Source organism: Podarcis raffonei, chromosome 8 (genome assembly GCF_027172205.1).
Source record: "Podarcis raffonei isolate rPodRaf1 chromosome 8, rPodRaf1.pri, whole genome shotgun sequence".
Taxonomy (NCBI): domain Eukaryota; kingdom Metazoa; phylum Chordata; class Lepidosauria; order Squamata; family Lacertidae; genus Podarcis; species Podarcis raffonei.
In genome coordinates this window covers 15,394,228-15,422,125 of record NC_070609.1, presented here as the reverse complement: position 1 = coordinate 15,422,125, position 27,898 = coordinate 15,394,228, and the positions used below count along the sequence as shown (strand labels likewise).

The 27,898-nt window shown below is 44.2% G+C and overlaps 2 protein-coding genes across 5 annotated transcripts; one reads left to right on the top strand and one right to left on the bottom strand.

Annotated features, from left to right (window-relative positions):
* Positions 1 to 1,129: 1,129 nt before the first annotated feature.
* On the bottom strand, positions 1,130 to 16,885 carry LOC128418403 (phospholipase A2 inhibitor 25 kDa subunit-like). 2 transcript variants are annotated; one of them, XM_053398043.1, is made up of 6 exons: positions 16,833 to 16,885; positions 16,016 to 16,068; positions 4,279 to 4,395; positions 3,619 to 3,771; positions 3,009 to 3,143; positions 1,130 to 1,628 (listed from the first exon to the last, which is right to left on the bottom strand). In XM_053398043.1, the coding sequence occupies exons 2-6, from the start codon at positions 16,062 to 16,064 to the stop codon at positions 1,429 to 1,431; spliced, it is 654 nt and encodes a 217-aa protein (XP_053254018.1). In that variant the 5' UTR covers positions 16,065 to 16,068; positions 16,833 to 16,885; the 3' UTR covers positions 1,130 to 1,428. The 2 variants fall into 2 exon arrangements, with proteins under 2 accessions (XP_053254018.1, XP_053254019.1); XM_053398044.1 differs by lacking the exons at positions 1,130 to 1,628; positions 3,009 to 3,143; positions 3,619 to 3,771; positions 4,279 to 4,395 and adding exons at positions 10,379 to 10,563; positions 13,411 to 13,542; positions 13,664 to 13,816; positions 14,987 to 15,103.
* A 2,896-nt stretch (positions 16,886 to 19,781) lies between these two features.
* LOC128418400 (phospholipase A2 inhibitor and Ly6/PLAUR domain-containing protein-like) lies at positions 19,782 to 27,108 on the top strand. Of its 3 annotated transcripts, none has more exons than XM_053398038.1 (6): positions 19,782 to 20,056; positions 21,221 to 21,334; positions 22,772 to 22,888; positions 24,315 to 24,424; positions 25,224 to 25,367; positions 26,610 to 27,108. In XM_053398038.1, the coding sequence occupies exons 3-6, from the start codon at positions 22,857 to 22,859 to the stop codon at positions 26,819 to 26,821; spliced, it is 498 nt and encodes a 165-aa protein (XP_053254013.1). In that variant the 5' UTR covers positions 19,782 to 20,056; positions 21,221 to 21,334; positions 22,772 to 22,856; the 3' UTR covers positions 26,822 to 27,108. The 3 variants fall into 3 exon arrangements, with proteins under 3 accessions (XP_053254013.1, XP_053254011.1, XP_053254014.1); XM_053398036.1 differs by having other exon boundaries at positions 24,278 to 24,424; XM_053398039.1 differs by lacking the exon at positions 21,221 to 21,334.
* Positions 27,109 to 27,898: the final 790 nt, after the last annotated feature.

Genomic DNA, 27,898 nt, shown 5'->3' with positions numbered 1-27,898 from the left:
TCATGTGGAGATTGGGATAGATGAATCTGTACATTTCAATTTCTCTGTTTCTCATTTTTTTTGCCCCCACACCCATAATGAAGACTCGAGAGACATTGTATAGAATAGCCATATTTATTAAATAGCAAACAAAAAGATCTGCAAGAAAATTCAGTTACATTGTGAGGTGGAATTCAAATCAGCTGTTGGGGGAAAGAAAAAAATTGCTACGCGCATATTTGTAACATGCTGTCTAAAAGTGCACCATGGGTGTAGCCAGGATTTTTGTTGGATGGGGGCAGGACTTGGGGGGGGGGCAGAACTGACGTGATTGGTCAGTTAGTTAAGTATTTCTATTGTTTTACTTGATCTAGGGGGCCAGCTTCCCTCCTGCCCCCCCAGCTACACCCATGAAGAGCACGCTTAAAAACTCTGACTTTCATTTCCAATCAGGCTTGAGGGCCAAATACAAGCCTCCTGGCCTCCTTCTCAGGTCCTCAGGACTCTCCCTCGACCATACACTCAGCTGATGGTCTACTCCACAGGCCACACCTCTCATTGGTTCTGCTATTTCTCTTCCTCAGTCAGCTGTCCTGTCCAATGGTGTATCCTTTAACTGTAATAATGCCTCTTGTTGTTGGATATTCTCTGTCTGTGTGTGAGAGAATAATTTGTTCCAGAAACAGAGAAAAATAGAGAAGTTTCAAGAAGCAGCAGAAGGCCGAGATTGTTTTGTCTATGCCAGGACATTTTCTGTGGGAGCTTTTTCTTTGGACATGTGCAGTGTGACAGGAAGCACTGATAACAATGGTTTTGTGTAACTTTTTGTAATTTGTTGTGAGTCTCTTGCTTGCGCCTTGCGGTGAGAGAAGCAGAGAGTGAGTCTTGGACTCTTATTGGACTCTAAGCCTGCCTTGACCACGGTATCTTTGCTACCAATATGCTTTTGTGCCTGTCAAGTAAACCTCTACACTTGACTGAATCTTTAAGGCATCCATGAGTGTTTATTGCCTACTTTGTGTACCTTCAACCCAAAGATGCGTCCAAGGAAGGAGCTGCGTTAAGATGTAACTCTGCTGGGTATGGATACTGACACACACACACACATGCAACAAAAGTGATGCCAGACCAAATTCTTCTAAATCATCCATCAGAAGTTGATGGATCGATCCAACACTCGTTTCCATCATTGGAGAATGAAGAGGGTGTGTCTCTATGTGTAGAAACTCCTGACATTTGCATGGTTGGAATGTGGCCTTTGTTCCAGAACCATTTGCCCTTGGTCTTGACCATCACTATTTCATTCTCATTTCTTTAAAAAACGAACTGACTCTTTGTGAGTCTGTAAGATATCTATGGATACAAACCCCTCTGAAAAAACAAATTGAAACTAGAGTAGGACATGGAAAGGAAAGTCGTCCTCCGTGCCAAGTCATGGAAAAGGGTTTATTACAAGAGGATCTTCACCAGCAGAAGCCATGACAAGGCCAGAAGGGGAAATCTCGATGATGGAGGTGCCTTATTGGCTTCTGTACATTTGCCATCTATCATTCCAGATGCAGCTTCCTTGAATGTATTCTTAACATTTTGTGATAAAGCATCGCAGTAACTCTTGGTAGTGCAACCTTTCATAGTGATTTTAATCGTTCCTGGAGATGAAAAGGAAAGATGGGGAGTCAGGGGGCCCACTATTCCCAAAAATTACCTCACACAAACAAGTTTGAATTGGCTCTCAACCTTACATTGGCCTGGCCAAACTAACAAAAAAAAAAAAAAATTGCAAAGAAAAAGGTGCATGTGTAGCCATGTCCATTAATTTCAACGATTCTACTCTAAGACTAGTCTTGTATATAACCCATTGATGGGGATGTTCCTATGAGTTGAAGTCATATATTACAAAGAATAAATGTTTTCCTCCCAAGTGCCACTCGCATCTTCCCCAGTTGTAGCCATTCTACAGTGGTACCTCAGGTTACAGATGCTTCAGGTTACAGACTCCACTAACCTGGAAGTTGTACCTCGGGTTAAGAACTTTACCTCAGGATGAGAACAGAAATCACGTGGTGGCGGCATGGCAGCAGCGGGAGGCCCCATTAGCTAAAGTGGTACCTCAGGTTAAGAACAGTTCTTAATCTGAAAGAACAGACCTCCAGAACGAATTAAGTTCATAACCCAAGGTACCACTATACTGGGATATGTGCAGGGTGACCCTGTATTTGACCTTGTGAAGGACAGTCCTCTATTTGAAAGCCTATCTGAGAAATCCTTTGTTTGATGGCTTGTCTGGTCTCCAATGCTCCTGATGAAGCATTGCTCCAGATATTGTGGGATAATAATACTATTATATCATATAATCAGCACCACCAGCCTGAACTCACCAGAGTCCCTGCACCTCTCAAGTGGGCACCATTGCCATTATAGGAGAACAAGGGTGCACCATGAGTTCTAGCACCTCTTTTACTTGAAAAATAGCACTGATATGATGCACAGTTGCTTAAGCCTTCAGTTTTCCAAGCAACTTATAAAAAAGGTCTCTTAAAAAAAAGAAAAAAAGGTCTCTTAAAAAGGGGGGGGGGAGAGAAAAACATCATGTTTGGAGGGTGGCAACAACATTTCTGTGGTGGCTCCCTAACTGTGGAATGCTCTCCCCAGAGCAGCTCACCTGGCACCATCACTACATGTATTTGGGCAGTAGGCAAAAACATTCCTCTTTACCAGGCCTTTGGCTATTAAGTAATCTATGGCCTACTAAAGCTTGGGCGGGGGACGGGATGATGATAATGCTGTTGCTGTTGATGATGATGATCCCCAAGCCAGCTTCGTTTTGCATGGCTGGATCATTCCAGTCTCACAAAGTGCCTCGGAGCTGCTGCCACTTCTGGGCTCCTCTGTTCGCCTTTGGCACCCCGCTCCCAATGGAAAAGCATGCTCTGCCACTGGACTGAGTGCCAGCAAGACCAAAATGGAACAGAATTTCCATTGTTCAGCCAATCCATCCCCAAAATCCCAAGAACATAAATCAGAAATACCACTTTTGACGCTAAGATCCAGACATTGGTCCTCAGCTCCTGTACATTCTGCCACATCTGAAGAAGAGCATGGGCTTAACATAGAATAGCAGGCTGGGCATTTTTTCCCATTGACTGTGTTGTTTACTGGAGGCACTGGAAAAAAAGGCAAAGGGACAGTGTACACTCACGCATTCCCCTCTATCCTCTATCCAGGCAGGTAGGAGACGTTATCACAATTTAAGGACCACAGATCCCGCCAGCCAAAAACATTCAAGGGGATTGTGGAGTAGGACTGCTGTTGGGAGAGATGGGGCATGCTGGTATACCTCAATCTTGGGTTCCCAGATGTTGTGGGAGCAGAACTCCTATCTTCCCTGACCCTTGCTTGCTCTGACGAGGGAAGATGGGAGCTGCAGTTCAACAACATCTGGGGGCCATAAGTCAGAGAGCGTTGGTAGATTGAGAGGTCTGGAGGGCCACAATAGGCTCCCAGACATAATGGTTCCCTCCACTGTGCTGCACGGTGGCAAATGACTGATCTGTGATTCAGAACTCCACCATTGAAATCTATGGCACAACCTGACCTCTGGGGCATAGAATGAGGTGGTGGAAGAAATAATACACTCACATGGAACAGAAATGGATGAGCAGTTAGCACCCTTGCAGCAGACAGCCATTCCTCTGGAAGTAAACATTTTGCCCAAATTTATGGAATATGGTCCCTGTCCGCAGGCCCTAGTAGATGAACAGCCTTTCACTATATTTTGAGTTGATATCTGATCTGTAGAGAATGAAAGAAAAAGATAAGCATTTAGGGCGGCCTTCCACAACACAGTTCCCTCCTGGTGTTGCTGAGCTACAACTCCCACCAGCCCCAGAGAGCCCAATGAAGACTCAGAAATGACAGGGACTGGAGTCCAGCAACATCTGGAAGGACATTGGGGCTTGATCCCAGATTTAAGTTAGCTCAGCTCCAGGGGGCAGAGATTTCAGCTTGGAAAGCTAGATGCAGTGTGTTCTAAATGATTTTGACTATGATTCTCTGATCCCTATCAGCCCCAGTTAGCTATCAGGAAGCTGTCAGGCATGCCAACTCCCCAGGGACACAAGTGCTCTAGACCCCACAACATTTTAATGGGGGCACAGGGCACCCACAAAGTGCAGTGGCCGTGCGCACATGCCCCCACCAGTCAGCTGATGAATCGAATGACTCCCAATAAGGCATCTTGATATGCCTTTTACAAACCTCTGGCCTAGACTGCATTTGATGGGCATCCTTCTCAGTCACCTACTTTGCTTTCAGTAAGAGAGACAGCACAGGTGTCTTCATTGGCACTGCAATTCATCAGCTTGCCACTGCAGCTGTCGCTTAGCGCTATGCAGGTTTCACACTCCAGTGAGTCACCTGTAGAAGAGAAGGTAAAAGTTTTCAAAAGCAGAGCCCATGTGCAGACGTCATTCTAAGTCATCCGCCTGTGAAAAGGGTTGGATCGCACAAACGTGGGTCAAGCGCAACACTGATCCTGCTCTATGTAGTGTGACACTCACCAGCTTATTTTGGCGATATTTTGGTTTCCACCCCAGTCAGCCCTTCCGAAATCAACGCCTTGGATCTGGTTTACTTCCAGGTATCCCACTGCAGCACACATCACCCCAGAACATTACAGCTGCTTACCTGGAGTAAGAAGCACAGAGAAGAAGTCCCAAGAGAACCGGCATGGTGTGTGAAAAGAAATGCGCAGCGGGAGCACATGCAAAAAGTTTGCTTCCTTGTGAAGCCATTTTTTCCCCCAGCCTGGTGTCTGCAAAATAAATAAATAAAAATCCAGATTGGAAACATGCACATTTTTTAAAAAAACCAACCAACCAAACAAACAAACACACACACCACCAAATTTCTCAGTACAGTGAGATGTTTGAATCTGGACACCATTGATACGAGCCTTCCTTTCGCATGAATCTTCTGAGAAATTCATGGGATAACAGAGGGATCTCATCTTAACACATATTATTAGCAGGGTTGGGAAGCTATTCTACCCCTGCCCCCACTGTTCGGCAAAAAACTTTATTCCAAACTTGATTATAAAGCAAAACAAGGAGGGATTCAGGGCACAGAGGTTGTAAGGCTCACCTCATATTTAACCAGGATTGCACACGCTCATGTAGAGCTGAGACATAGCTGTCAGGTGAGTGAATCATGGTGGGGTAGGATTACACTGCACACCTGGACAGCTCACACATGCTTCTCAAGAGCCTTCCCAGCAGGGGAAACCAACTGTTCTCTTCCAGGTGAGAAGTCCAGTATATCTGATATATCTGTGTTCTAAATGATTTTGAGTATATCTGAAGGAGCGTCTCCACCCCCATCGTTCTACCCGGACACTGAGGTCCAGCACCGAGGGCCTTCTGGCGGTTCCCTCACTGTGAGAAGCCAAGTTACAGGGAACCAGGCAGAGGGCCTTCTTGGTGGTGGTGCCCGCCCTGTGGAATGCCCTCCCACCAGATGTCAAAGAGAATAACAACTACCAGACTTTTAGAAGACATCTGAAGGCGGCCCTGTTTAGGGAGGCTTTTAATGTTTGATGTAGTACAGTATTTTAATATTTTTTTTGGAAGCCGCCCAGAGTGGCTGGGGAAGCCCAGCCAGATGGGCAGGGTATAAATAATAAATTATTATTCTTATTATAAGTACTGGACAGATGCTGCATCTCTTTGTTTTCTCCTCCTGCCCACAAAGCTACAATCTCTGAATTCCCTGTGAAGAGGGATTGACTGTTCAACCAAGTTGGAAACGGGAGCCCTGGCAGGGCTCAGTACCCTTAACAAACGACAGCTTCCATAATTATTCGGGGGAACCCCTAACTGTTCAATGTGCTATCCTAGTGCTTTAAGTGGATGGTGTGAATGGGACCTAAGAGCTTGCAGGTCTCGAGCTCCATAATCATTGGGAAATGTGACTTATCCTGAGTTGCGAAGAACTGAAGGGCGGGCGCTCCTCAATGAGAATGTTTTCTTTTGTCTGCTAAAACTCACTTCTGGCACCTTTGCTCCTGTATATGTGGGCTTACGAAGAAGGCGGTGGCAGCAGTAGCATGACGCAAGATATAGATTAGATTATCATATCACTTCTGCAAATTTGATTTCCACCACAACTGCACCATTTGCTTGCAATTGAAGTTAGATCCATTTAGACATGTGACCTTTGTTCACCATAATTGTGCTCCCTGAGTTTTCGTTTGGGGTGTGTCATCAAAGTTCTGTGGGTCAAAGCAGCTCAGACACAGCCCCATAATGGCACAGAAGATAAGGGCCAAGTATATATATATTTATAATAAATGTTTATTAAAATTTTACAAAACATAGAAATCAAACAATCACATAAATCAAAACAGAAATCAGAAAACAGAAAATACACACTTAATAAAAAAAAGAAAAAAGAAAAATCCACTTTTAAGTTTCAAGGTGGCTGGGGAAACCCAGCCAGATGGGTGGGGTATAAATAATAAATTATTATTATTATTATTATTATTATTATTATTATTATTATTATTACAACCCAAAACGTTGCATTCCCTTAGTATTCTGCAGGTGCATTCTCAGAGTTCAATTCAGAAGGCAAATATGTATGGAGGGGTGGAATCTGCACTGCTGCTCTCTTTCCCTGTAATAAATGCAACAAAATCCAATGGGGGGGGGGGGCTGCTGGAGATGATCACTAGATGTTGGAAGGTCTGAAGCAGAGACCCTATTCTGCACAAAGATTGGTGTTTAGAACTTTGCACCACGAGTGTTCCAAATCATGGGGTGTGGAGGCCATGTCTATGGAACAATTCCTCCACTTAGAGACCTTCACCCCCCCACCTGCTGATAAGGGGGAGATGATGTGATGAAGCAAAGGAGGCAAAGTCAGTCAGTGAGCACCAACCATACCTTCTTTCTCACAGATGAGAAGCAAAAGCCTGAACAGAGCTTCGGTATAGAGAGGGGACACTGGAATTTGATTGCCTTTTTGTTAATTTACTGTTTCAATTTTCCTACAGCTTCATGGTGGATGTCAGCTGTCCTGGTGATCTCACTCAAGGAGGAAGAGTACATTTACCATTTATCAAATGTAGTTATCACTTAAAAAAAAAGTTTTAGCGTGACTTCAAAGATTTAAAATATGAAATTTTCGTAAGATCTTCTTTCTTCTTCGGCAATCACTTGTTGCCAAGTAAGATTGTCTTCTATGAATATGGTCTTAACGGTGTGTCCGTAAGTGGCCATGGAGGCCAAATCTGGATCCACACATCCTTCCACATAAGATCAGAGGGCAATGGAAACATGCATAATACTAACAGTGCTCAATGATAATATAGCAAGAACAATATCTAGATCTGGATTTGGATCCAGATCTAGACAGACAGACACATATAAAACCTTCCCATGCTGCAAAAAGATGAAAACCAAAATCACATTAGAATCACATCATGTATGTCATCAGTGACTGTGCTGGACGCGAGCAGACTGCTCCTCTGTCAAGCTGAACAATGGTGGAGGAATATCACTCCAGCCCGCTCTTCTGCCATTGGGCCAAGAAAAGAGGGGGGCAGGGAGGATGCAATCCCTGTATGCCTTCTCCTATTATCTCTTCTTCTGTGTTGGAACACAATTCAAAGTGTTTGTGATGCTTACCTTTAAAACCCTAGACAACTGGAGGCCTGGGTACAGTTCAGCCTGCCCAGGAACTGTGGTTCCTGATGGAAAGAGGGAAATTTGTAGAAAGTGGAGTTTGGGGTATAGGTTTTGGGGAGATAGGTATTGAGACCTGTGCTTTTTAACTTGTTCATAAACAACATGGAGTTAAGAGTGAACAGTGAGGTGGCCAAGATTGTGAAGTGCTCCAAAAGGACTTACCATATTTTTCGCCCAATAGGACACACTTTTCCCCCTCCAAAAATGAAGGGGAAATCTGGGTGCGTCCTATGGGGCGAATGCAGGCTTTCGCTGAAGCTTGGAGAGCGAGAGGGGTTGGTGCGCACCGACCCCTCTCACTCTCCAGGCTTCAGGAAGACATCCGCAGCCTAGGTAGCCCTGTGGGAGGTCCCGCAGGGATGTCTAGGCTGCGGATAGCAGCCTGCTTCCCGGAGCGTCGGGCGCTCTGCTTTCAGGGCGCCCGGCACTTCGGGAACACATCCGCAGCGTGGAGAGCCCTGCAGGAGTTCCCCGCAGGGCTCCCCACGCTGTGGATAGCAGCCTGCCGCCCGGTGGGCGGGGCGCCCTGAATCAGAGCGCCCCTCGCGCTGGGAATATATCCGCAGCGTGGGGAGCCCTGCAGGAGTTCCCCGCAGGGCTCCCCACACTGCGGATAGCAGCCTGCCGCCCCGCGCGGGGGGCACCCTGAAGCAGAGCGCCCCTCACGCCGGGCATACATCCGCAGCGTGGGGAGCCCTGCAGGAGTTCCCCGCAGGGCTCCCCATGCTGCGGATAGCAGCCTGCCGCCCGGCGGGCAGGGCGCCCTGAATCAGAGCGCCCCTCACGCTGGGCAGACATTGGCCAGCCCCACAAGCTCGGGGGACAGCAGGAAGGCTGTTTCTCCGACCTGCTTTTTGGGGGGGAAATAAAGGGAAAAAATTTCCTTTATTTCCCCGCAAAAAAACTAGGTGCGTCCTATGGGACGGAGCGTCCTATGGGACGAAAAATACGGTATCCAAACAGTAGTAAAAAGACAAAAGATTACTGCATTACAGGGGTAGGACTAGATGACCCTTGCAGTCCCTTCCAACTCTACAATTCTATGATTTTTTAATAGCAAATGAAATTCGGCGTAAACAAATGTAATGTGATGAATGATGGGGCAAAATATCTTAATTTCACAAATACATTTAAGGGGTCTGAAATGCCTTCATTCAAATTTCAGATACAGACACTTCAGGTTACAGACTCTGCTAACCCAAAAATAGTACCTCGGGTTAAGAACTTTGCTTCAGGCTGAGAACAGAAATCATGCAGCAGCGGTGCAGCAGCAGTGGGAGGCCCCATTAGCTAAAGTGGTACCTCAGGTTAAGAACAGTTTCAGGTTAAGAACGGACCTCCGGAAGAATTAAGTTCTTAACCTGAGGTATCACTGTACTGTATGCAGTTGTGGTTGCCTCGCCTAAAGAGAGAGAAGATTTTGTAGACTTGGAAAAGATTCAGAAAATGGCAATCAAACTGGACAAGGGGACAAGGGGATAGACTGAGGGGGTGGGAATGCTGTAGTATTTAGGACTTAGTTAAGACTTAGTTTAGATATATATAATGTGAGTAAGAGGCCACATGATAGAAGTTTGTAAAATTATGCATGACATCAAGAAATCAGATAGAGAAATGTTTCTCTCCCTCTCTCGTAACTCTACAATTCGTGGTCATCCAATGGCAACGAATGTTGGAAGATTCAGGACAGAGAAAATAAAGTACGTCTTCTAGCATCACATTAAGCTGTGGAACTTCTTGCCACAGTGATGGCCAACAACCTAGATGGCCTTAAAAGAGGATTAGACAAATTCAATGTAATAAAGGAATCTTTGTCCATTTTCTGCTGTGTGAAGTTCTTTATTAGGCATAAAGGTCAAATGTATAAAGGCATTTTTAATGAATGCACATCCTGAATCTATGCAGAAGGTACAGCTCATCTCAATAGTGGAAAACATCAGGTCTCTTCATATAGTAGACACGTAAATGGGTTCACATGTGCACCTTGTAAAAATAGTCCTCTATTTAAGTGGGCTGTCAGGTGGGCCCACCCATGAAGCAAGATGAGGTAACCGCCTTGCGCAGCGGCAGCCCACAGCCGTCATCACCCATGGAGAAGTGGCACTGGCAGCAGTACCAGTTTCTGGAGAGATCTCGCAGGATGTCACCCACTGAGATTTTGGTGAGATCTCATGAGCTCTCTCTGGAAACCGGTGCTGCTGGCAGTGGTTCGCAAGTGCTGCCATGCAACACAGGGAAGGGACACCTCAGCGGGAGAGTGGGGCAGCAGCAGGGAAGGGTGGTACATTTCCGTTTCACCTCAAGTGGCGAAACAGGACATGCCATTCCTGGCTAGAGGACAGCCCTCTGTTTGCAGAAGTCCTCTGTTTCATTGGCTATACAGGAAGAAGCCGTTGTTCCACAGACTTTTGCTGTCGGCCTTGAGAAGGTCAACGTGAGGGACTGCATCCCTCAGGCTGAAAAGGTTTCCCGCTCCTCGGCCAACCGATCTTCACTACAGAACTTCATGATTTCTTTTAAAAAGATGATTTCTACTTCAGTAGAATTTCTTTCTAATTCAGTAGAACAACTAGGAATACAAATCCCTCTGGAAAATGACAAATTGAAAGTAAAGAAGGACATTAAAAGGAAGGTCTTCCTCAGGAAGGTCATCACCAGAAGATCTTCACCAGCAGAAGCCATGACAGGGGAACTCATAATGATAGAGGTGCCTTATCTGCTGGTTCACATTTACCAACTACAGATCCAAAAATGTTGGCTGGGCCGAAATTTTTTTCTAAAGTAGCACAGTAAGACTTGGTAGTGCAGCCTCTTATGATGAAGTCAGACCATCCTGGAGCTGAAAAGCAAAGATGGGAGATCAGGGGTCCACTCTTCCCAGTAATCACCACCCCAAATAAGTTTATTTGTCTCCCACCATTGCCATGGGTCAAGGTGACTAGTAAAATAAAGAAAAAGCAAAGCAAAAAAGAACAAAAGGACAACACACATTGTTAAATTACTATTATTGATTAGATTTTCCCCAACACTGGCAAAGAAGGCCTCCTCTGATAAGGACTAGCTTTGGATATAACCCATTGATGGGGATATTGCTGCAACCACCCCAATGCATTGGCAAATATGTAATGTCCTCTGTTAGAAGGGCTATCAGAAGCAGCCCACTTTTTAAGGTGTCCTCTTTGAAGGCCTGTCAAGTCTACAATGTTCCTGATATGGCATTTGTCCATTACTATTCCCCATTTGTGGGGATGATGATAATGGGGCATTTTAGTTGCTTGCACCAGCAGCTCCTCAAGCTACTTACAAGATGTTCTAAAGCTTGAAAAACTATTATGTTGTACCATAAAATGGAAAACAGCACCCATAAGAGCCTCAAACATTTTGCAACATACTAGGAATAAAACTACTGTACATCAGCTCAGTCCATCAAAAGTTTGGGGAAATGTAAGTTTTTACCTGGTGCCAAAAAGGTGCCAACAAAGGGACAGGGTAGACTTGTGACAGAGAGCATTTCTCAGTCAGAAAAGGCTCCTTTCCCCTATTGCCACCTCCAAGCTTCTCTCAGAGGTGTGACCTGGAGAAGGGCCTCAGAAGATCGGAGCTTTCGGAACAAGAAGGAGAAAAATTGAAATTGCAGAGTTTTGAGAAACTAAAAGATAAAGTGCGAGATTGGCTTCATTATTATCAAATAAGGGAGGCCTACAATCTGGACAAGAAAATTGGCTTCCAGGTGGAAAAATCAAAATTGGAAACAGAACTGTTAGATCCCAAAACTAAGATACTATCAAGAATGTATAACTTGCTGTTGAAATGGAATACTCAGGATGAAACGGTAAAATCTGCTATGATAAAATGGGCACAAGATGTTGGACATAACATTATGTTTGCTGACTGGGAACAGTTGTGGACCACAGGTATGAAATTTACGGCATGTAATGCCTTAAGAGAGAATATTATGAAAATGATATACAGGTGGTACATGACACCAGTCAAGCTTGCAAAAATCTATCAGTTGCCCGACAATAAATGTTGGAAATGTAAAGAAAATGAAGGTACATTCTTTCACCTTTGGTGGATGTGCCCAAGGATTAAGGCTTTCTGGGAGATGATTTATAATGAAATGAAAAAGGTATTTAAATATACCTTCCTGAAGAAACCAGAGGCCTTTCTCCTGGGCATGGTTGGCCAATTGGTGTTAAAGAAGGATAGAACTTTCTTTAGGTATGCTACAACAGCAGCAAAAATACTCATTTCAAAGTATTGGAAGACACAAGATCTACCCACCCTGGAAGAATGGCAGATGAAGGTGATAGACTTTATGGAATTGGCGGAAATGACTGGCAGAATCCGAGACCAGGGAGAAGAGTCGGTGGAAGAAGATTGGAAGAAATTTAAAGATTATTTACAGAAATATTGCAAAATTAATGAATGTTAAAATTGATGTCGGAATGAAATTGTGGTTTTAGCAGCAATGTTAAAAAGGAGTATGTAAAAATGGATTGTTAACAGGTGAAAATGTAAAGCTATAATATATTAAGATAAAGAATTAAGATAAAAACAAAGAGGGAAAGGATTTGCTGAAGTAACCATTTGAACTAGAATACAAAAAGGGAGGTGTGAGGAGGTCAGGGAAATAAGTGAATGAAAGACAAGACAGGGAAAGATGGATTTATTTTTAATTGTTTTCATTTTTTCTGTATTTTGTATTTTTTGTTTCTTCTTTCTATTTCTATTTCTTTTTTACTTTTGTAACTCTTTTTGAAAGTCTAATAAAATATCATTTAAAAAAAACAAACAGAAGATAGGAGCTTTCAGCTAATTTCCTGTCAGGAGAGGTGCTCAAGAAGTCATTGGGGTCCTAATTGTAATGGTGACACCCCGGTATCGGTCTGTGAGCCACCATTTTCATTTCCCACAATGCTGAAGCTGGCAATGACTGCAGGTAAAATCAATTATCATGCCAGGAGAAAGAACCACAAAATCAGTGGTAGGAGAGAAATTCATTTGGTCCACTTTTCATAATAGAGCCCCCCAAACTGCTGCACCCAGACTTAGATTTCAGTTAGAATGCATCTCCCAGACGGATTGGGCCCTTCTCTGGATTTTGTAAGGTGATTTAAATGTGAGGAAAACATGCACAAAATGTGCATACAAAATGTGCTTCTTACGGGTAAATTCATTGAAAAGCATGCGTTGTTTCCAAGTGAATTCTACTCAGAGTAGACTTTAGCCATACCCATTAATTTCAATTAGCCTATGCTATGCTCAGGGCCAGCCCACACATGGGGCAAGGTGAGGCAACCACCTCAGAGGGGCAAGAATCCACAGGGGCATCAGATCCCCATGCAGATCTTTATTGCCCACTTATTCCTGATGTAGATCATCACTCACATCTTATTCCTTGACCGGGAGGCAAATGCCATTCTGTGGTTCGTCTCAGGTGCCAAAATGTCTTGGGCCAGCCCTGGCTACTATTAACATCAGCTACAACTCTGCAAACCTTACACAAAGGGTGCACATTTCATGTAAAAAGTGAACCTGAAATGGATTTAAAATGCAGACAACTGGACAGAGCAGGATGGAACAGATCCCTCTGATGGAATGCAGCAAGACTTAAAATGGGACAGAATTGACTGCTAGGCCAATTACTTTTCAAAATCAGAAGAGCATATCAAATCAGAATTACCACTTTTGAGGATTCCATCCAGGCAGTAGTCCTCTGCCCCTGTACATTCTGCCAGCTCTGAAGAGCAGGGGCCCATTAGAGACAAGCAGGCTGGGCATTTTTTCCCATTGGCCGTGTTGTTTATTGGGGGCACTGAAAGAAGCAAAGATGCAGTATAAGAAAAGGGGAAGAATTGTACTTGTACGAACACTGTGGCACAACCTGCCCCGGGGCACAGAGCAGGAAAAGAGGATGGGAGCAAAACTATACCTACCTTGAGGAGAAACAGATGCACAGTCATTCCCCTCACAGCAGACAGCCTTTCCTCTGGCAATAAACATCTTGCCCAAATTCAGATAAAATGGTGCGAGTCCACAGGCATGAGTGGATAGACAGCCTTTTATTATTTCCTGACTTGTTACTTCAGCTGCAAAGAAGGCATAAGGTAAGTACTTAAGCCAGCCTTCAACAACATGGGGTTGGCTGGGCTACCAACTCCCATCAGCCCTAGCGAGCACAGTGAAGGGTAAGAAACATCTGGAAGTTATGATGGGGTGGAAAGTTCACAAGCTATGAAGGACTTGCTCACACATTTATTGACTGCTGCACGAATTATTATAGCTAGGAAGTGGAAGGGGCAAGCAGACGATAAAACAGAAGAATGTTATAAAGAGGTGTGAGGTATAGCTATTAATGATAAATTAACATGTATCATTGAGGTAAGATGTGGAATATGCAGGAGAAATGATTTTGAGGACATATGGAAAGGGGTCAAACCATCACAAGAGGTGTTGAAATTTTGGGAGGCTGGATAGTTATAATGGAATGGTTTTGGTGGTGGAGTGCACATTTTTATTTTTATTTATTTATTATCATTACTCTGCCAAAATAATAATAAAAAATCTGTTCCATAAAAGAAGAAGAAGAAGAAGAAGAAGAAGAAGAAGAAGAAGAAGAAGAAGAAGAAGAAGAGGAGGAGGAGGAGTTTGGATTTGATATCCCGCTTTATCACTACCCGAAGGAGTCTCAAAGCGGCTAACATTCTCCTTTCCCTTCCTCCCCCACAACAAACACTCTGTGAGGTGAGTGGGGCTGAGAGACTTCAAAGAAGTGTGACTGGCCCAAGGTCACCCAGCAGCTGGATGTGGAGGAGCGGAGACACGAACCCGGTTCCCCAGATTACGAGACTATCGCTCTTAACCACTACACCACACTGGCTCTCCAAACATCTGGAAGGTCACCAATCCCTCATCTCAGAGTTAAGGTACCTCAGGTAGCAAGAGGCTGGGAAATATAGCTTTCTGCTTGGAAACCTAGAAGCAGTGTGCTTCAGATGTTTTAAACCCGGCATGTCTAACAGGTCAATTATGATCTGTGAGTAGATCGCAGTCTCTTGGGAGTTGGACGTGCCTGCTTTAGACTATAATCTCCATCATCACAAGTCAGCGTTGCCAATGGTGGAGGATAATGGGAGTTGTAGTCCAGTGCATGTGGAGTCTAAGCAGTCACTACTGCAGGTAAATGGATGGATGGCCTGACTCTCAATAAGGCATCTTGATAGACCTTTTGCAAGAGGCCAGAGGTCCTTCTCACTCACCTACTGTCGCTTCCACAAAAGCGACAGAGCAGGTGTCTTCATGAGCACTACAACGCTCCATAGTGCCATTACAGTTGCCATCTAACCCTAGGCAGGTTTCACACTCTAATGAGTCACCTGTGGATGGGAAGACAAAAGATTTCTTTAGAAGGGTCCATGCACAGACATCTCTCTACGTTACCTGTCCACTGGATCCCAAAAGTCGGTCAAGTGCAACACCGTTCTATGCCTTCCCCAATGTAATGCAACGTTCAACAAGCATGAAGGAGATACAGTGGTTTCCACTCCCAGTCAACTCTTCCAAAATTTCCAGCTTGGAATCATCCACCACCCCTAGAAGATTACTGCTGCTTACCAGGGGTTAGATAGTACAACTCGTACAGCACGATGGCGACAAATATTCACACAGCTGTTCAAGAATAATTTTACATCATTTATCAAATATGTGAGAAAGAGACAATTACTTGCAAAGTGCCGTGAAAACTTCCAAACCACATAAAATAAAGTGAACTTGCAATATCTGATTTCACTAGATTCTTACAAATTCTTGACTCAGTTTTTCATTTTTTCTTGTTTTTTAAATAAGTTCAAAAAAATTCAAGAAAAAGGTGAGTTCAGCGTTGTTCCCGGTAGCTTTGAGGTGCTGATGAACCAGCATATGGAGTTATAAAGAAGACAGGGTGCCGCCCAGAGTGGCTGGGAAAACTCAGCCAGATGGGCGGGGTATAAATAAATAAATAAATAATAATGATGATAATAATTCTATCCCCGTTTCGCCCTAGCAGTCCATACAGCTGAAAGGCTGCTGTTCCGCCCCTGGTGGGGCCAATTTGTTGGGATTGGTGGATAGCACACTCCCTGAGCACAATTTTCTGGGTGTCTTCAGTTGTCTCATGCCATTGATGCATCTACTAGTGCTGAATATCGTTGAAGAGACAATTTCTTGGCTTAAGCACAAAAGACTGAATAGCTTACTCCCAAGCATCCCACTGCAACACACACCGGTGCTAGAAGATTACGACTGCTTACCTGGGGTTAGAAGGGCAGAGAAGAGAAGAAGTCCCAAGGGAACCGGCATGGCACTGGGGAAGAAGTGTGCAGTGGGAATGAGCTCAAAAAGTTTCAGGTTTTTTGTGAAGCAATTATTTTAGCCTGCTGTTTGCAATAAATAAATCACGAGAGGAAGCATGTATGACTTTTTTTAAAAAAAAAACCAAATCTCTCAGTACAATGAGATGTCTGTCACTTCCTGCTGGGGTCTGGGCTCCATCAACACAAATTCCCCTCCCCTCTGAGTTCTGTTAGAAATTCATGGGGTGGCACAGGGATCTTGTGTGGGGATGAGCCAAACACATATTGCGGGTGTTGGAAAGCTCATTGCCCATCTCAGGAAAAAGCTTGTTTTATCCCAGACTTATTTATAAGCCAAAACAAGGAGGGAAGGGTTAAAAATCAAGACAGAGAGACTATAGGACTTGACTCCTGTTTATTTGGGATCCCCCACCCCCATGTAGAACTGTGTCGTGTTTGTTCCTTGGGGTGTGCTACTTTCCTAGAACTCCACCAACCCATCAACACCAACCCAACCCATCTCTTTGCTCTGCCCATAAAACTACACTTCTCAGAAATCAGTGTGAAGAGGGTTGGATTGTTCAACCACCTTGGCAATTAGAGCTCTCGTATAGGAATAGGGTTTTCCCAACAACTCTCAGCACGCTTAATAAGGAGTCTTTGGGGGACCCAAGACTGCTTAAAGGGGCATCACAGTGCTTTAGATGGATGATGTGGATGCAACCTGAATGTGCTCAGGTCTGGAGCTCCAAAGTAGATGGCATATGTGACTTACCACAAGGACTGCAGACCAGGTGGTTATGTCCTCTCCTGGTTACCAAATTTCACTTGTGAAGCATTTGCTCAAGCATGCCCAGGCTTAAATAGAAGACGACGACTTTAGCATGACGCAAAAGAAAGATTAGCTTATCATTTATATCAATACCAATTTGATTTCCCCCATTCTCTCACCACCAACATACCACCCAAGTCTGAACAAAGAACAAGTTAGATATTTCACAATTCTGTCTCCTGACTCTGATTTTGGGTGCGCTAGCAAAGCCTCATTGTGCACAGTGGCTGAAACACTGTAGCAATTCAATGGCACAGAAGATAAGGACCAAACATAAAACAGTTAAATAAATGTTTAAATTTTTACTTTGGTTAAAAATAATAATCTTGCACATGAAGGAAGACCCGAGTTAGAGAAGGCCTTGGAGCCAATTTTTGCTCTCTCAGCCCTACAGTCACTGGCTCAGATAACACACACCATATACTACAGCATTTGGTTGCAGGACCCTGCTTGCTACGCTTTTCTTTCTTATATACTAGCACATCAGCACAGACATACCACACCATTGTTCTGCATAGTAAGGTCACTTGGATTTGCCATCACTTATCAAAATCCATGTCCTTTCGTTCTGCAATTGAATGAATAAAGGGATAAGGGTGGCAGTATGGTCTAAACCACTGAGCCTCTTGGGCTTGCTGATCAGAAGATCAGCAATTCAAATCCCCACAGCAGTGTGAGCTCCTGTTTCTCTGTTTCTCTGTCCCAGCTCCTGCCAACCTAGCAGTTTGGAAGCACGGCAAGCAGTTTGAAACATGCGGTGGGAAAGTAAACTGTGTTTCTGTGCGCTCTGGTTTCCATCACGGTGTCCCATTGGGCCAGAAGCAGTTTAGTCATCCTGTCTGTGGACAAATGCTGGCTCCCTTGGTCTGAAAGTGAGATGAGCACTGCAACCCCATAGTCTTCTTTGAATGGACTTAACTGTCCAGGGGTCCTTTACTTTTTTTTTACCCAGTGCTTTTTTTCTAAAAAAAATATATTGAGGGGTACTCTCATTTTGACTCAAGAAAACCACCATTTTATAGTTCAAATTGGGGAAAATAAATACAGCAAATGGACAAAAGTACAAAGATTCACAAAATGTTTAGGGGTATGCACACCCCTGCATCCCCCCAGAAAAAGCACTGTTTTTACCTAATTGAATAATCCCACAAACATCTAAATTCTCATTCTCTTCTGCAACTTTGTTCAAGGCACATTCTTCAGAGAGTGATTACTACTTTCTTCACCATTCCACATACACACACACACACACAGAGAGAGAGAGAGAGAGAGAGAGAGAGAGAGAGAGAATATGTCTGGAACTTTCTGGACTGGAATTGCCTTAAAAAGTCACCAGCAAAGAGAAAGAATTCAAGATGGTATATAAAGATGTTTTTGGTGTCTGCTTCTGCAAGAGAAGATCTCATTTACTACCTATGTTTACTATAGTGGAACGTAATGGGTTGCATCTAACATTAGACCTATTCAAACTAAACCCACTGAAATTAATGGTAATATTAATTTCAACGGTTCTACTCTGAGTAGAGCGTGGTGGACTGCAAAACCAAAATGTTGGAATCTCTTATTATTCTGTAGGTGCCTGTTCAGAATCTAAGCCATTAGGCAAATATATGCAAAAGAGGGGAATTCCTACTATAATAATCTTTCCTTCCCTGTCAACAACCAGGTCTGAAGGGCAGATCCTGTTCTCCACAAGGACATTCCTGATATCATTTAGAACTTTGCATGGTAAGGGTTCCAAATCATGTGTGGTGGGGCCTAAGTCTATAGAACACGCCTTCTGCTTAGAGACTTTCACCCCGGTGCTGATAAGGTGGAGTTGAGCCAATTATGATGCAGCAAAGGAGGCACAGCCAGTGAGCACCATTCGCACTTCCTGCCTCACAGAGGAGAGGCAAATGCCTGAACACCTGTGATGCTGTTGCAATTTGATAGCTTTATTGTGCATTTCCTAATTTGTTTGTACTATTAATTCCTGTCAGCAGCCCCGATAACCTCACTCAAGGAGGAAGGGTGCATTCATCATGGGTTTATGTAGTCAGCACTTTTTTTTACAAGAGTCTCAGAATAATATGATTCAGCATAGTCCATGCAATGATCAGATAGTTTTTTAATAGGCATTTAATAAGTTCCATAATGAATGAATAACACGTCAGGGCTGCATGATGGACACACTGGCAGAAGCACAGGTGTTTCTGTACAGCCCCGATCTCACCTTCACCCAACCTGGCCATAGCCCCATCTAGGTGAACCCACTGGTGGAGGAACGGGGGTGGGGCAGGTGGGGTGCACTGCCTCCAGCACCATCGGGAAAGGGGGTACCATTGCAGCCATCTCCCCAGACACACGCTGCGCAACCCCCACCGCGCCGGGTGCCATGCCCCCGGATTCATGCCATGCCCCTGCGGGTGACGTACCATGCCCCTGGAACCATGCCCCTGTGTGTGGCATGACAAACCCATGCGGGCAATGTGCCACTCGCCCAGGACGTGTGCCATGCCCCCGCCTGCTCTCCGCCCCCGGTGCCGGAGCATGCAGCTTCGCCACTGGGTGAACCTGAGAGGGTATCAAGGCAGCTCTGTCCCATCACAACAGCCACTCCTGCTCTGCTACACACACACACACCCATGACTAGCTCTGTAGTTTTGGCTGTCAGGAGGAGGGCAACAGCAGCAGGAACAACAGCAAGCGGGAGAAGTCAGTCTAAGAAAGGGGGTCAACTGCAGGCATCATGCCCAAGGCCCCGAAACCAAAGCCAGCTTGCGCCTAATGCATCTCCAAACACCCAGCCGACTGGCTCACCAGAGAGAGGCATCACAATAGAGGGCATCACATCAGAATAGGAGTTCATGCTCATCAGCTTTTTTCAACAGAAGCTTAGGAGTGCTTAGGAGTGACAGCCACTACTGGCATGCGGATGCTAAAGCACACCTGCTGAGGACTTCCGCTGCCACTGGCCCCATGTGCTATTTGGCCAAGCTCAGCCCCCTCGGCTGCCACCACTTTTCAGGGCTGTGTGTGCCTGCTTATCTCGCTTGAGATTTGTAGAGGGGCTCGTCCTTCCGTCAGCTTCCTTAGTGCTCATTTGAATGACGCTTGCATACATAGTCCTTCCCATGCCAGCAATGGAGAAAGGAGGAGCTAAATATCCGCGCACTTTGGACATGGTAAAAATAAACCTTTTTTATTTATTTATACCCCACCTTTTCCCCTAACGGGACTCAAGGCTGAACACAGCACCAGGACCGGATTTAGGTTTGATGAGGCCCGAAACTACTGAAGGTAATGGGGCGCTTTATATGTCCAGCTGTCCTTTGTCAACAACAAATTGTCGCTGTTTTTTGTGTGTTGAATATATGCTATATGGTAATTTATAAAGCCATTTGCACATAACAAAATATGTATTTTATCAAAGTAATTATTGAACTGAAATACAATTAAGAAGAAGTATATTAATAGTGAAATACAATAGTGAATAATACATCTAGAGTTTTTCCCCCCCTTTAATTTTTTGGAGGGGCTCCAAGAGAGTGGGGGTCGTAAGCTATAGCATGCTTAGCTTATATGTAAATCTGGCACTGCACAGCACACTTCTTGAAGGAAAAGATGGGGAGGCAAAGAGGTTGGAGGGGATGAAATGAGGGGGCAATGCCAGTAAATGTGTATTGTGTGTGTCATTTGCATCAGAAACAACAAAAGAATGTAGTGGACGCTTACTGCTCAGTTCCATGTTAATTGCTTTCAGAAAGAATATCCATTTGCAATCCTATCAACCCAGAAATGGTGGGAGTAAATTTACGAAATTTGAGGCGGTATACAGCTATATGATTCTTCCCAACTGTTTTAATGGGTAAACAGAAGCATGGAGAAGTAGTGTTGTTCTCAAATGAGGGCTATCATTGTGCCACACCACAACGACTGGCATGAATGGAATTTAGCACGACATGGCTGTTCATTGGTTAAAAAGACTAACCAATTCATTATGGCATAATTTAAAGCACCAGTGGAGGGGTAGTCCACTGTGGTGGGCTGTAGTCATCAGGTGCTGGTAATTTCATGTACATGTACCTCCTTTAATCATTGACAGAAGTGGAATATTTGTTGAGAGGGTAGCAACAACCACACAATCTGAGAACCTGGCTGCAATATCAGCCCAGCTCTAGGTCAAAATAAGTCAGACTGAATTTTGAGTCCATGGCTTCCGTTTCTCCATATCTACTCCCTCCCCACTAAATCGCAGAGGCAGCCAAAGCGATTTATCGCTGGCATGCATCTCTGTGTACCTTGCCTTTACTCCTTGAAAGGTGTGCCATGCCTGACCTCTCTTGCAGCGCTGTGATCCCACAAGCTCCCAGAGACTCACCTAGGGAACTGGGCTTCTCTGATGCATGTTTTTGCCCTCTGCTGGTTTCATGCAGGAACGCTACTATTCCTGACAAGGAAAGGTAAGCGCAGGTGGAACCTGGTGTTATTAGAATCATAGAATTGTAGCATTGGAAGGGACCACGGGGATCATCTAGTCTAGCTCTCTGAAATGCAGGGATCTTTTGCCCAAGGTGGGGCTCAAAACCATGACCCTGAGATCATGAGTCTTATGCTGTAACAACAGAGCTATCTCTAAATCATGCATCATTCAGGGATTCAGATTAATGCATATTAACATTCTGAAAGCTTCTTTGTGCTAACAAAATGTGTTCCAAATCTGAGGGCAAGGCTACTGATGGCTACTTAGCCCTGGTGGCTATATTTGACTTTTTCTTTGATTTTTTTAAAAAGCAATTTTCTGCTTCAAATGAGAATATCCTAAAACCTCAAGAACAAGGTCCTTCCTCATTTTTATAAATAATAATAAAAAATTGATCCTACCCCCCCACCCAACATCAATAATTATTGTTACTTATCGCAGGAATTGTGAACGAAATTACCTCAGCTGGCCTTTTTTAAATTATCTGTGTGTCTTATTTTCATTCATTTGCATTAGCTGCATCGTTTTCTTTTTTTATTTCTTTAGATTACTATGTAATTGAATTATATGTTCTTGATTAAATAAGTCAAAAGAAATATATACAACTCCTAAATCAATGGTGGGTAACAAGCAGCACATGGACTTTCTAATTAGGTTTAGCAGGACTCTCCATTGGCCTATGAGGTCATCTTCACCTGCCCCATATAGCTCATCAGCTGTAGGGTTAGGTAAAGATGCAGCAAAGAGGGCTGCTGAAGAGCGATTTCCTTTGACGGTGTTGCACGGCAACATAATGATGGCAGATGACTGACAGGTAGGCAGCCTCACCGCCTGTCAAAATTGTTTCATGGGCAGTGGGGAAGGTAAGGATCTGGCCCACTGGCAAGATCCAGTTCTCCATCCCTGTCCAACATGACACAAAAGGTGCTGCCTGGGGCTGATGGGAATTGTAGCCTAAAACAACAATTGGTAGGTTGGTGACTTGTGCTTGTATCAGGTAGACAATTGTGAGAATGGAATGCCTTTCTTCCAGCTCTTACTTGGGTTTTCACTTACAGCAGCCTTTCTCAAACTTGGTTGCCCAGATCTTGTTGGATTACAAGTCCCATCATTCCTGACCACTGGTCCTGGGAGCTAGGGATGATGGGAGTTGTTGTCCAACAACATATGGGGACCCAAGTTTGAGAAAGGCTTAGTTACAGCAAGGATGGGGAGCCCAGGACTCTCCTGGTGTTTTTTAGACTCCAACTCCCATCAGTCTCAGTAAGCACAAGGAATAGTCAGGAATGCTGGGAGTCCTCTACCACCCACCCATCCAATGAGTATTGTGTTGGCTCTTAGGGTTAAAAGATGCCCTCCAGGGGTCCTGGCCACAGTGAATATGCCATTTGTCTGCTTTTACTTGCTCCTGCTTTAGGGGGATGTCTGCCATGTGAGTCATGTTCAGCTGCTGGGGACAGTTGTAGTGGCAGTAAGATCATTTGCCCTGGTGGGCTCATCAAATGTGGCACAGCACGAACCGTGAACACAACAGGTAAGTTTCATAAGATGTCACACACCCACAGGTTCCAGCAAATAAGGTGGATGGCAGGAATGAGGCAAGGCTATAGTTTTCTTTTCCATGGACTGGGTGGTCTTACTGACCAGGCCCAAGCAGATTTACTCAGAAGTCAACCATATTGAGTTTACCGAGGTCACATGAACACCATACATGCTATGAGAACCACTTTAAACTGTCAGTTTCCTCCAAGAATTATGGGAGCTTTGAGTTTGTCAAAGGGGCTGAGAGTGTTGTTAGGAGTCTCCTATTCCCTTCACAAAGCTACAATTTCCAGAGTGGTTTAACAGTCAAACCTTAGAATCATAGAATCATAGAATCATAGAGTTGGAAGAGACCACAAGGGCCATCGAGTCCAACCCCCTGCCAAGCAGGAAACACCATCTTCATAGGTAAACACCTTCTTCATAGGTAAACACCTTCTTCATAGGTAACTTTGAAAATCGTAGCTCTGTGAAGGGAAAGGGTGTGTGTGTCTCCCGACAGCTCTCAGCCTTAACATACTACAGCTCCCAGAATTCTTTGACTGTTCAGAGTTTTTTCATAGTTCTTTACATGTATGGGGTGAATGGGACTTGGGTCAACATCCACACCATACATTAAAAGCACCATGATGCCACTTTCAATCATCCTGGTTTCTCTCAAAGAATCCTGGGAACTATTGCTGATTGAGGGTGCTGAGGGGGTGCTTATGCTGGAGTTTGGTAAATATATTACAGCAGTATGCAGAAAGAAATAGGCTGGTAAGACTGCTGGTTGAACGGATAAAGAAAACATAAGGCTTATTACTCGTGGCAACCAAAAACATTGAGTTAAGATTTTACCTGTTGCCAAGATGGAGCCAAGAAGTTAACACCAGCACATGGAAACTCGCAATGAATGAACTTGGAGAAGGGTAGGAAGGGAGTAAAGACTGGAAGGAAGGGATCTCTTTTACCAGAAAGCAGTTACTAAAAGAGAATGAATCAGGGAGGAGGAAGACCAGACTGCCTTTCTGTCTGCCACCCCCAACTGGATCAAGTTACTTGTTGCAGCCATTGTTGCCTTACTCTCAACAGTTTGTGGACTTACATTCCTCTCACAGAGCTGCAATTCTCAGAGTGGTTTAACAATCAATCTCTCTTCCCAGGACGCTCTGGGACATGTAGTTCTGTGGTGGGGATAGGGGTCTCTTAACAATTCCCAGCACCCTTAAACAAACTACAGTTCCCAGGATTCTGTGGTGGAAGCCATGGCTTTGAAGGTATATTCCAAAATGTAGCATACATCTTCTCTCCAGGTCAGTATAACTTGGATTACAGGGCTAATCATTTACGCCAGGGACCTCTCTTCTGATTAAAACTTTCTCTTCCTTGATCCCAACAGGACCAAGGACTATTCACAAGTTTTGCTTCCTCCCCAGCGACTGCATCTACAAAGGCCCTTCCACATTTAATGTGGGCAAGTCAGGAATTGTATCAAGCAGGCTTTTCTGCTGCAACGAGGATGAGTGCAATCATTACTTTCCTGATAGTAAGTCACTGATGTATCCCTTTGTCTTTGCCCATTCTATCATTCCACATTCTATGGTGTCATTTTTTTAAAAAACCACCAGCTTCCTACTTGGCCTGGGGAAGAGTGATTTGCAAAATGGATGTCGGTTCTATCACCAAGCCACTTCCTTACTTGTGTGTGTTTGCTTTAACAAGGCCCAGAGAGAACTGTTGAAGAGCTGGTCACTGAATCATAGGACCATAGGAAGGTGTCTTCTACTGAGTCTGACCATACTCAACTGTCTAAAATATTGTCCACCCAACTCAATATTGTCTAAAATGACTGGCATTGCAGGGGGTTGGACTAGATGATCCCCGGGGTACCTTCCAGCTCTATAGTTCTATGAATCAGGTGTCTGGATAGACTTTCCAAATGCAGGAAAGTTTTGAGCAGGCATCAAGAGCAAAATATCGAGGGCCTCTTCCTGAATGCCCAATGCAGGGATTTCCAAAGTGCGGGTGATACGGAAGATACCATTCTTCCCAAATGCAAATAGATATTATATGGCAATTGTAAAAGTGCAAGTTTTGCATATCAAAGTGCTCCGATAGGTACATCAGCATTTTCCCGACTGAATTCTCCAGTACTACGAGAATATCAAGGCAAAGCAACCAAAGGCTGTTGTATTGTAACAACTTAGTGGACTTAGAGAAAACCTGGCTTGCACTTACTAACCACTCAGCTCTATGGGAGAAGGTGGATTTGTGATTTCCACCCTTGTGTTTAGAGCTCTCTTCTTCCTTCCTCCCAAATCTGGACTGTCTCTTCTTTCTCCCAGTCCCACCCATAAGCACTACATTCAATGGAATAAAGTGCCCAGCCTGCTTTGGTCTGAAGAAATATACATGCAACGAAGAAGTGATTGTCGAATGTACTGGAGACCAGGACTATTGCCTTGACATGTCTGGGACTGCAAGGACAGGTAAGTAACCACATAAATGGCTCTGCTGGATTGGACCCGAGGCCCAGCCATTCCAGAATTCACAGAAGTGAAGCCTACAAGGGGTGCATGAGTACAATAGCTCTGTCCCACTTGTGATCCACAGTAGCTGATATTCAGTTACAGAAGTTAATAGAGCTATCATGACTAGCAGCCATTGACAGCCACATCCTCCTGTCCAAACCCCCTTTTAAAGCTCTCCAAGTTAGCAACCATCAGCACATCTTGTTCAGCTTCATAGTTCAGTTTAGGGACTGTATGATGAAGTACTTCCTTATGCTGCCCTGATCTTCTCATCATCCAACTTCATTGGAACACATACCACAAACATGCATACTGGTTTTCAGTGGATTTACTCTGATTATGGCTTATTCTAATCTAACTATGTAAAGTACACACACACACACACACACTTTCTCGAATATATATATTTGTATAAGACTGTTGTCAAGGTGTAATTCACATGGCCGCAGACAGATGGCACTAACCCTATGAATGACACCATAATGACAGTTAGGAGGAGGCAATGGCAAGGATTGGAGGAGGAAAGGAGGCTCAAAGCTGAGGCAGAGGAGGAAGGATGGATAGCAAGATGATGAGGAGGATGAGGAGGGGAGACAACAACAAAAGAATTTTTTTTTTCATTCTGGGAAAACCTGACTTCCTATGACAGCATGGGAAAAATTTGTTAATATATGTCTCCCACTGGGATTCATTTTTCTAGAATATAAATTAGGGTAGACTTACTGTATAGAATTTTGCTTTTCATGAGGTAATTGATCCAAGAGAATCTTGTTCCATTTCCCCCAGTCTTTTTAATTTTTAAAAAAGTCTAATTTGCAAAATGGTGCGATGATGAAGTACAGTCATCACACCATGTCATCCTTTTATGCGTGCACTATGATTTCATAACTTCCAAAGAATGAAGGGGGAAAATTAGAAGCTTCCATATAAAAATTAGCAGTTAAGTTTCCCTCTCAGAAAAATTCTGAAACTCCCGAATCCAACCTGATTCCTCCCTTTTTCTCCAAGTTGCCTTGGAAACAACAACAACAACAACAACAACAACAACAACAACAACAACTATTTATACCTTGCCCACCTGGCTGGGTTTCCCTAGCCACCATTTCAGAAATATGGAACTGCAAAATCTGGAAACCAGTTAAGATGGATTCGATTTCCAGCCTAAATGCTGACTGTCCTTTCCTTCTATTCCCTCTGCAGGACCACCAGTGGCCATCAAGGGCTGTGTAAACAAGGTTGTCTGTGATGATTTTAAAAAAGGGATGGTATTTTTTGCTGGGGTTCATGTACATGGAGCAGGCACTTGCCTTCCCATGAAGACCATCTCTGGAAAGGCTGACTACACTCCAGAGTTGTTTGCACTTTCTCTCCCAGTTCTTGCTTGCCTTCTTCATGTGAAGATCCTTCCTTGATTTTCTTCTGGCACGAAGACCAAGAGATCCTGCCTGAGCCCTTTCTCCTTGCTTACTTGCTTTGTGGCTCTTAGTGGCCCTTTATAGGCCTTGGGCTTTACTGTGAATGAAGAGCTCAAATTGCCCAAGATACACTAGTGTCTATTTTTTTATGTTCCGCCATGACCTCCAGCAGTAGCAGAGCATGGTGGCACTCAAGTGATGTCATCAAGCAGCGACCAGCCAATAACACTGGTAGGTGACAAATAAAATACATCAGCTGTAGCTGAAGAGTATTGGTACTGAAATCCTGCTTCTGGATGATGATGATGATGAGTGCTGTCTATTATGGGCTAACAGACTGGGTGGGTACGCTGGGTGCAGCCAGCATTGCTTATCCTGTTTTAGATCAGATTTTAGGCCAAGCACTGCTTCATGCAGCAGATCATTAATCTATGGAACTCACTTCCACAAGGGAAAAACCAATGGCTTTAAAAGAGGATTAAACAAATTAATGGAGGAGAGGGCTATTGATGGCTACTAGCCATGATGGCTTTGCTCTTCCTTCATGGTAAGAGGCATCAATGCTTCTGAATACCAGTTGCTGGAAAAACCACAGGAGGGGAGAGTTGTCTTGTGTTCGAATCCTGTTTTGGGTTTCACATAGGCATCTGGTTGGCCACTGTGAGAACAGGATGCTGGATTAGGTGAGGCATTGGCACGATCCAGCAGGCTCTTTTTATGTCCTTATGTTGCAGAGGAAAGCTCTGGCAAATGGTGTAGGAGCTATGACAAAAAATCAGGACCATAGACAGCTCCAAGTGGAGCTAAGAAAATTACAAGCTGGATTCCGTAGCCGTGCATTGGCTCTGTGTGAAATATGACACACAAGTGAACTGTGGTGTGTGTGTTTTACTTGATCAAATAAGATCACAATGTCAGCAAAGTCCTTTGGGTTGCAGTGATTAACCACCCCCTGCAAAGCTTCATGCCACACTATTCAAAAGAAGTCACAGAATTTTTTGTTGCGGTGGCTATTAAAATTGAAAGCAAGCTGACTATAAGAGAAATGCCCTGATGCAACTTGAGTAAAGAGAG

Bases quoted from the DNA above. Each gene is read 5' to 3' on its own strand.
- LOC128418403 (XM_053398043.1), bottom strand. From the start codon at position 16,064: ATGCCGGTTCCCTTGGGACTTCTTCTCTTCTCTGCCCTTCTAACCCCA. The intron at 3,772-4,278 runs GTGACTGAGAAG...CATTCTCTACAG, and splicing joins TCTTACTGAAAGCAAAGTAG to ATCAGATATCAACTCAAAAT. The intron at 1,629-3,008 runs GTATTTCTGATT...TTTCATCTCCAG, and splicing joins GGATCTTAGCGTCAAAAGTG to GAACGATTAAAATCACTATG.
- LOC128418400 (XM_053398036.1), top strand. From the start codon at position 21,274: ATGCATGTTTTTGCCCTCTGCTGGTTTCATGCAGGAACGCTACTATTC. The intron at 24,425-25,223 runs GTAAGTCACTGA...TCTTTCTCCCAG, and splicing joins CAATCATTACTTTCCTGATA to TCCCACCCATAAGCACTACA. The intron at 25,368-26,609 runs GTAAGTAACCAC...TTCCCTCTGCAG, and splicing joins GTCTGGGACTGCAAGGACAG to GACCACCAGTGGCCATCAAG.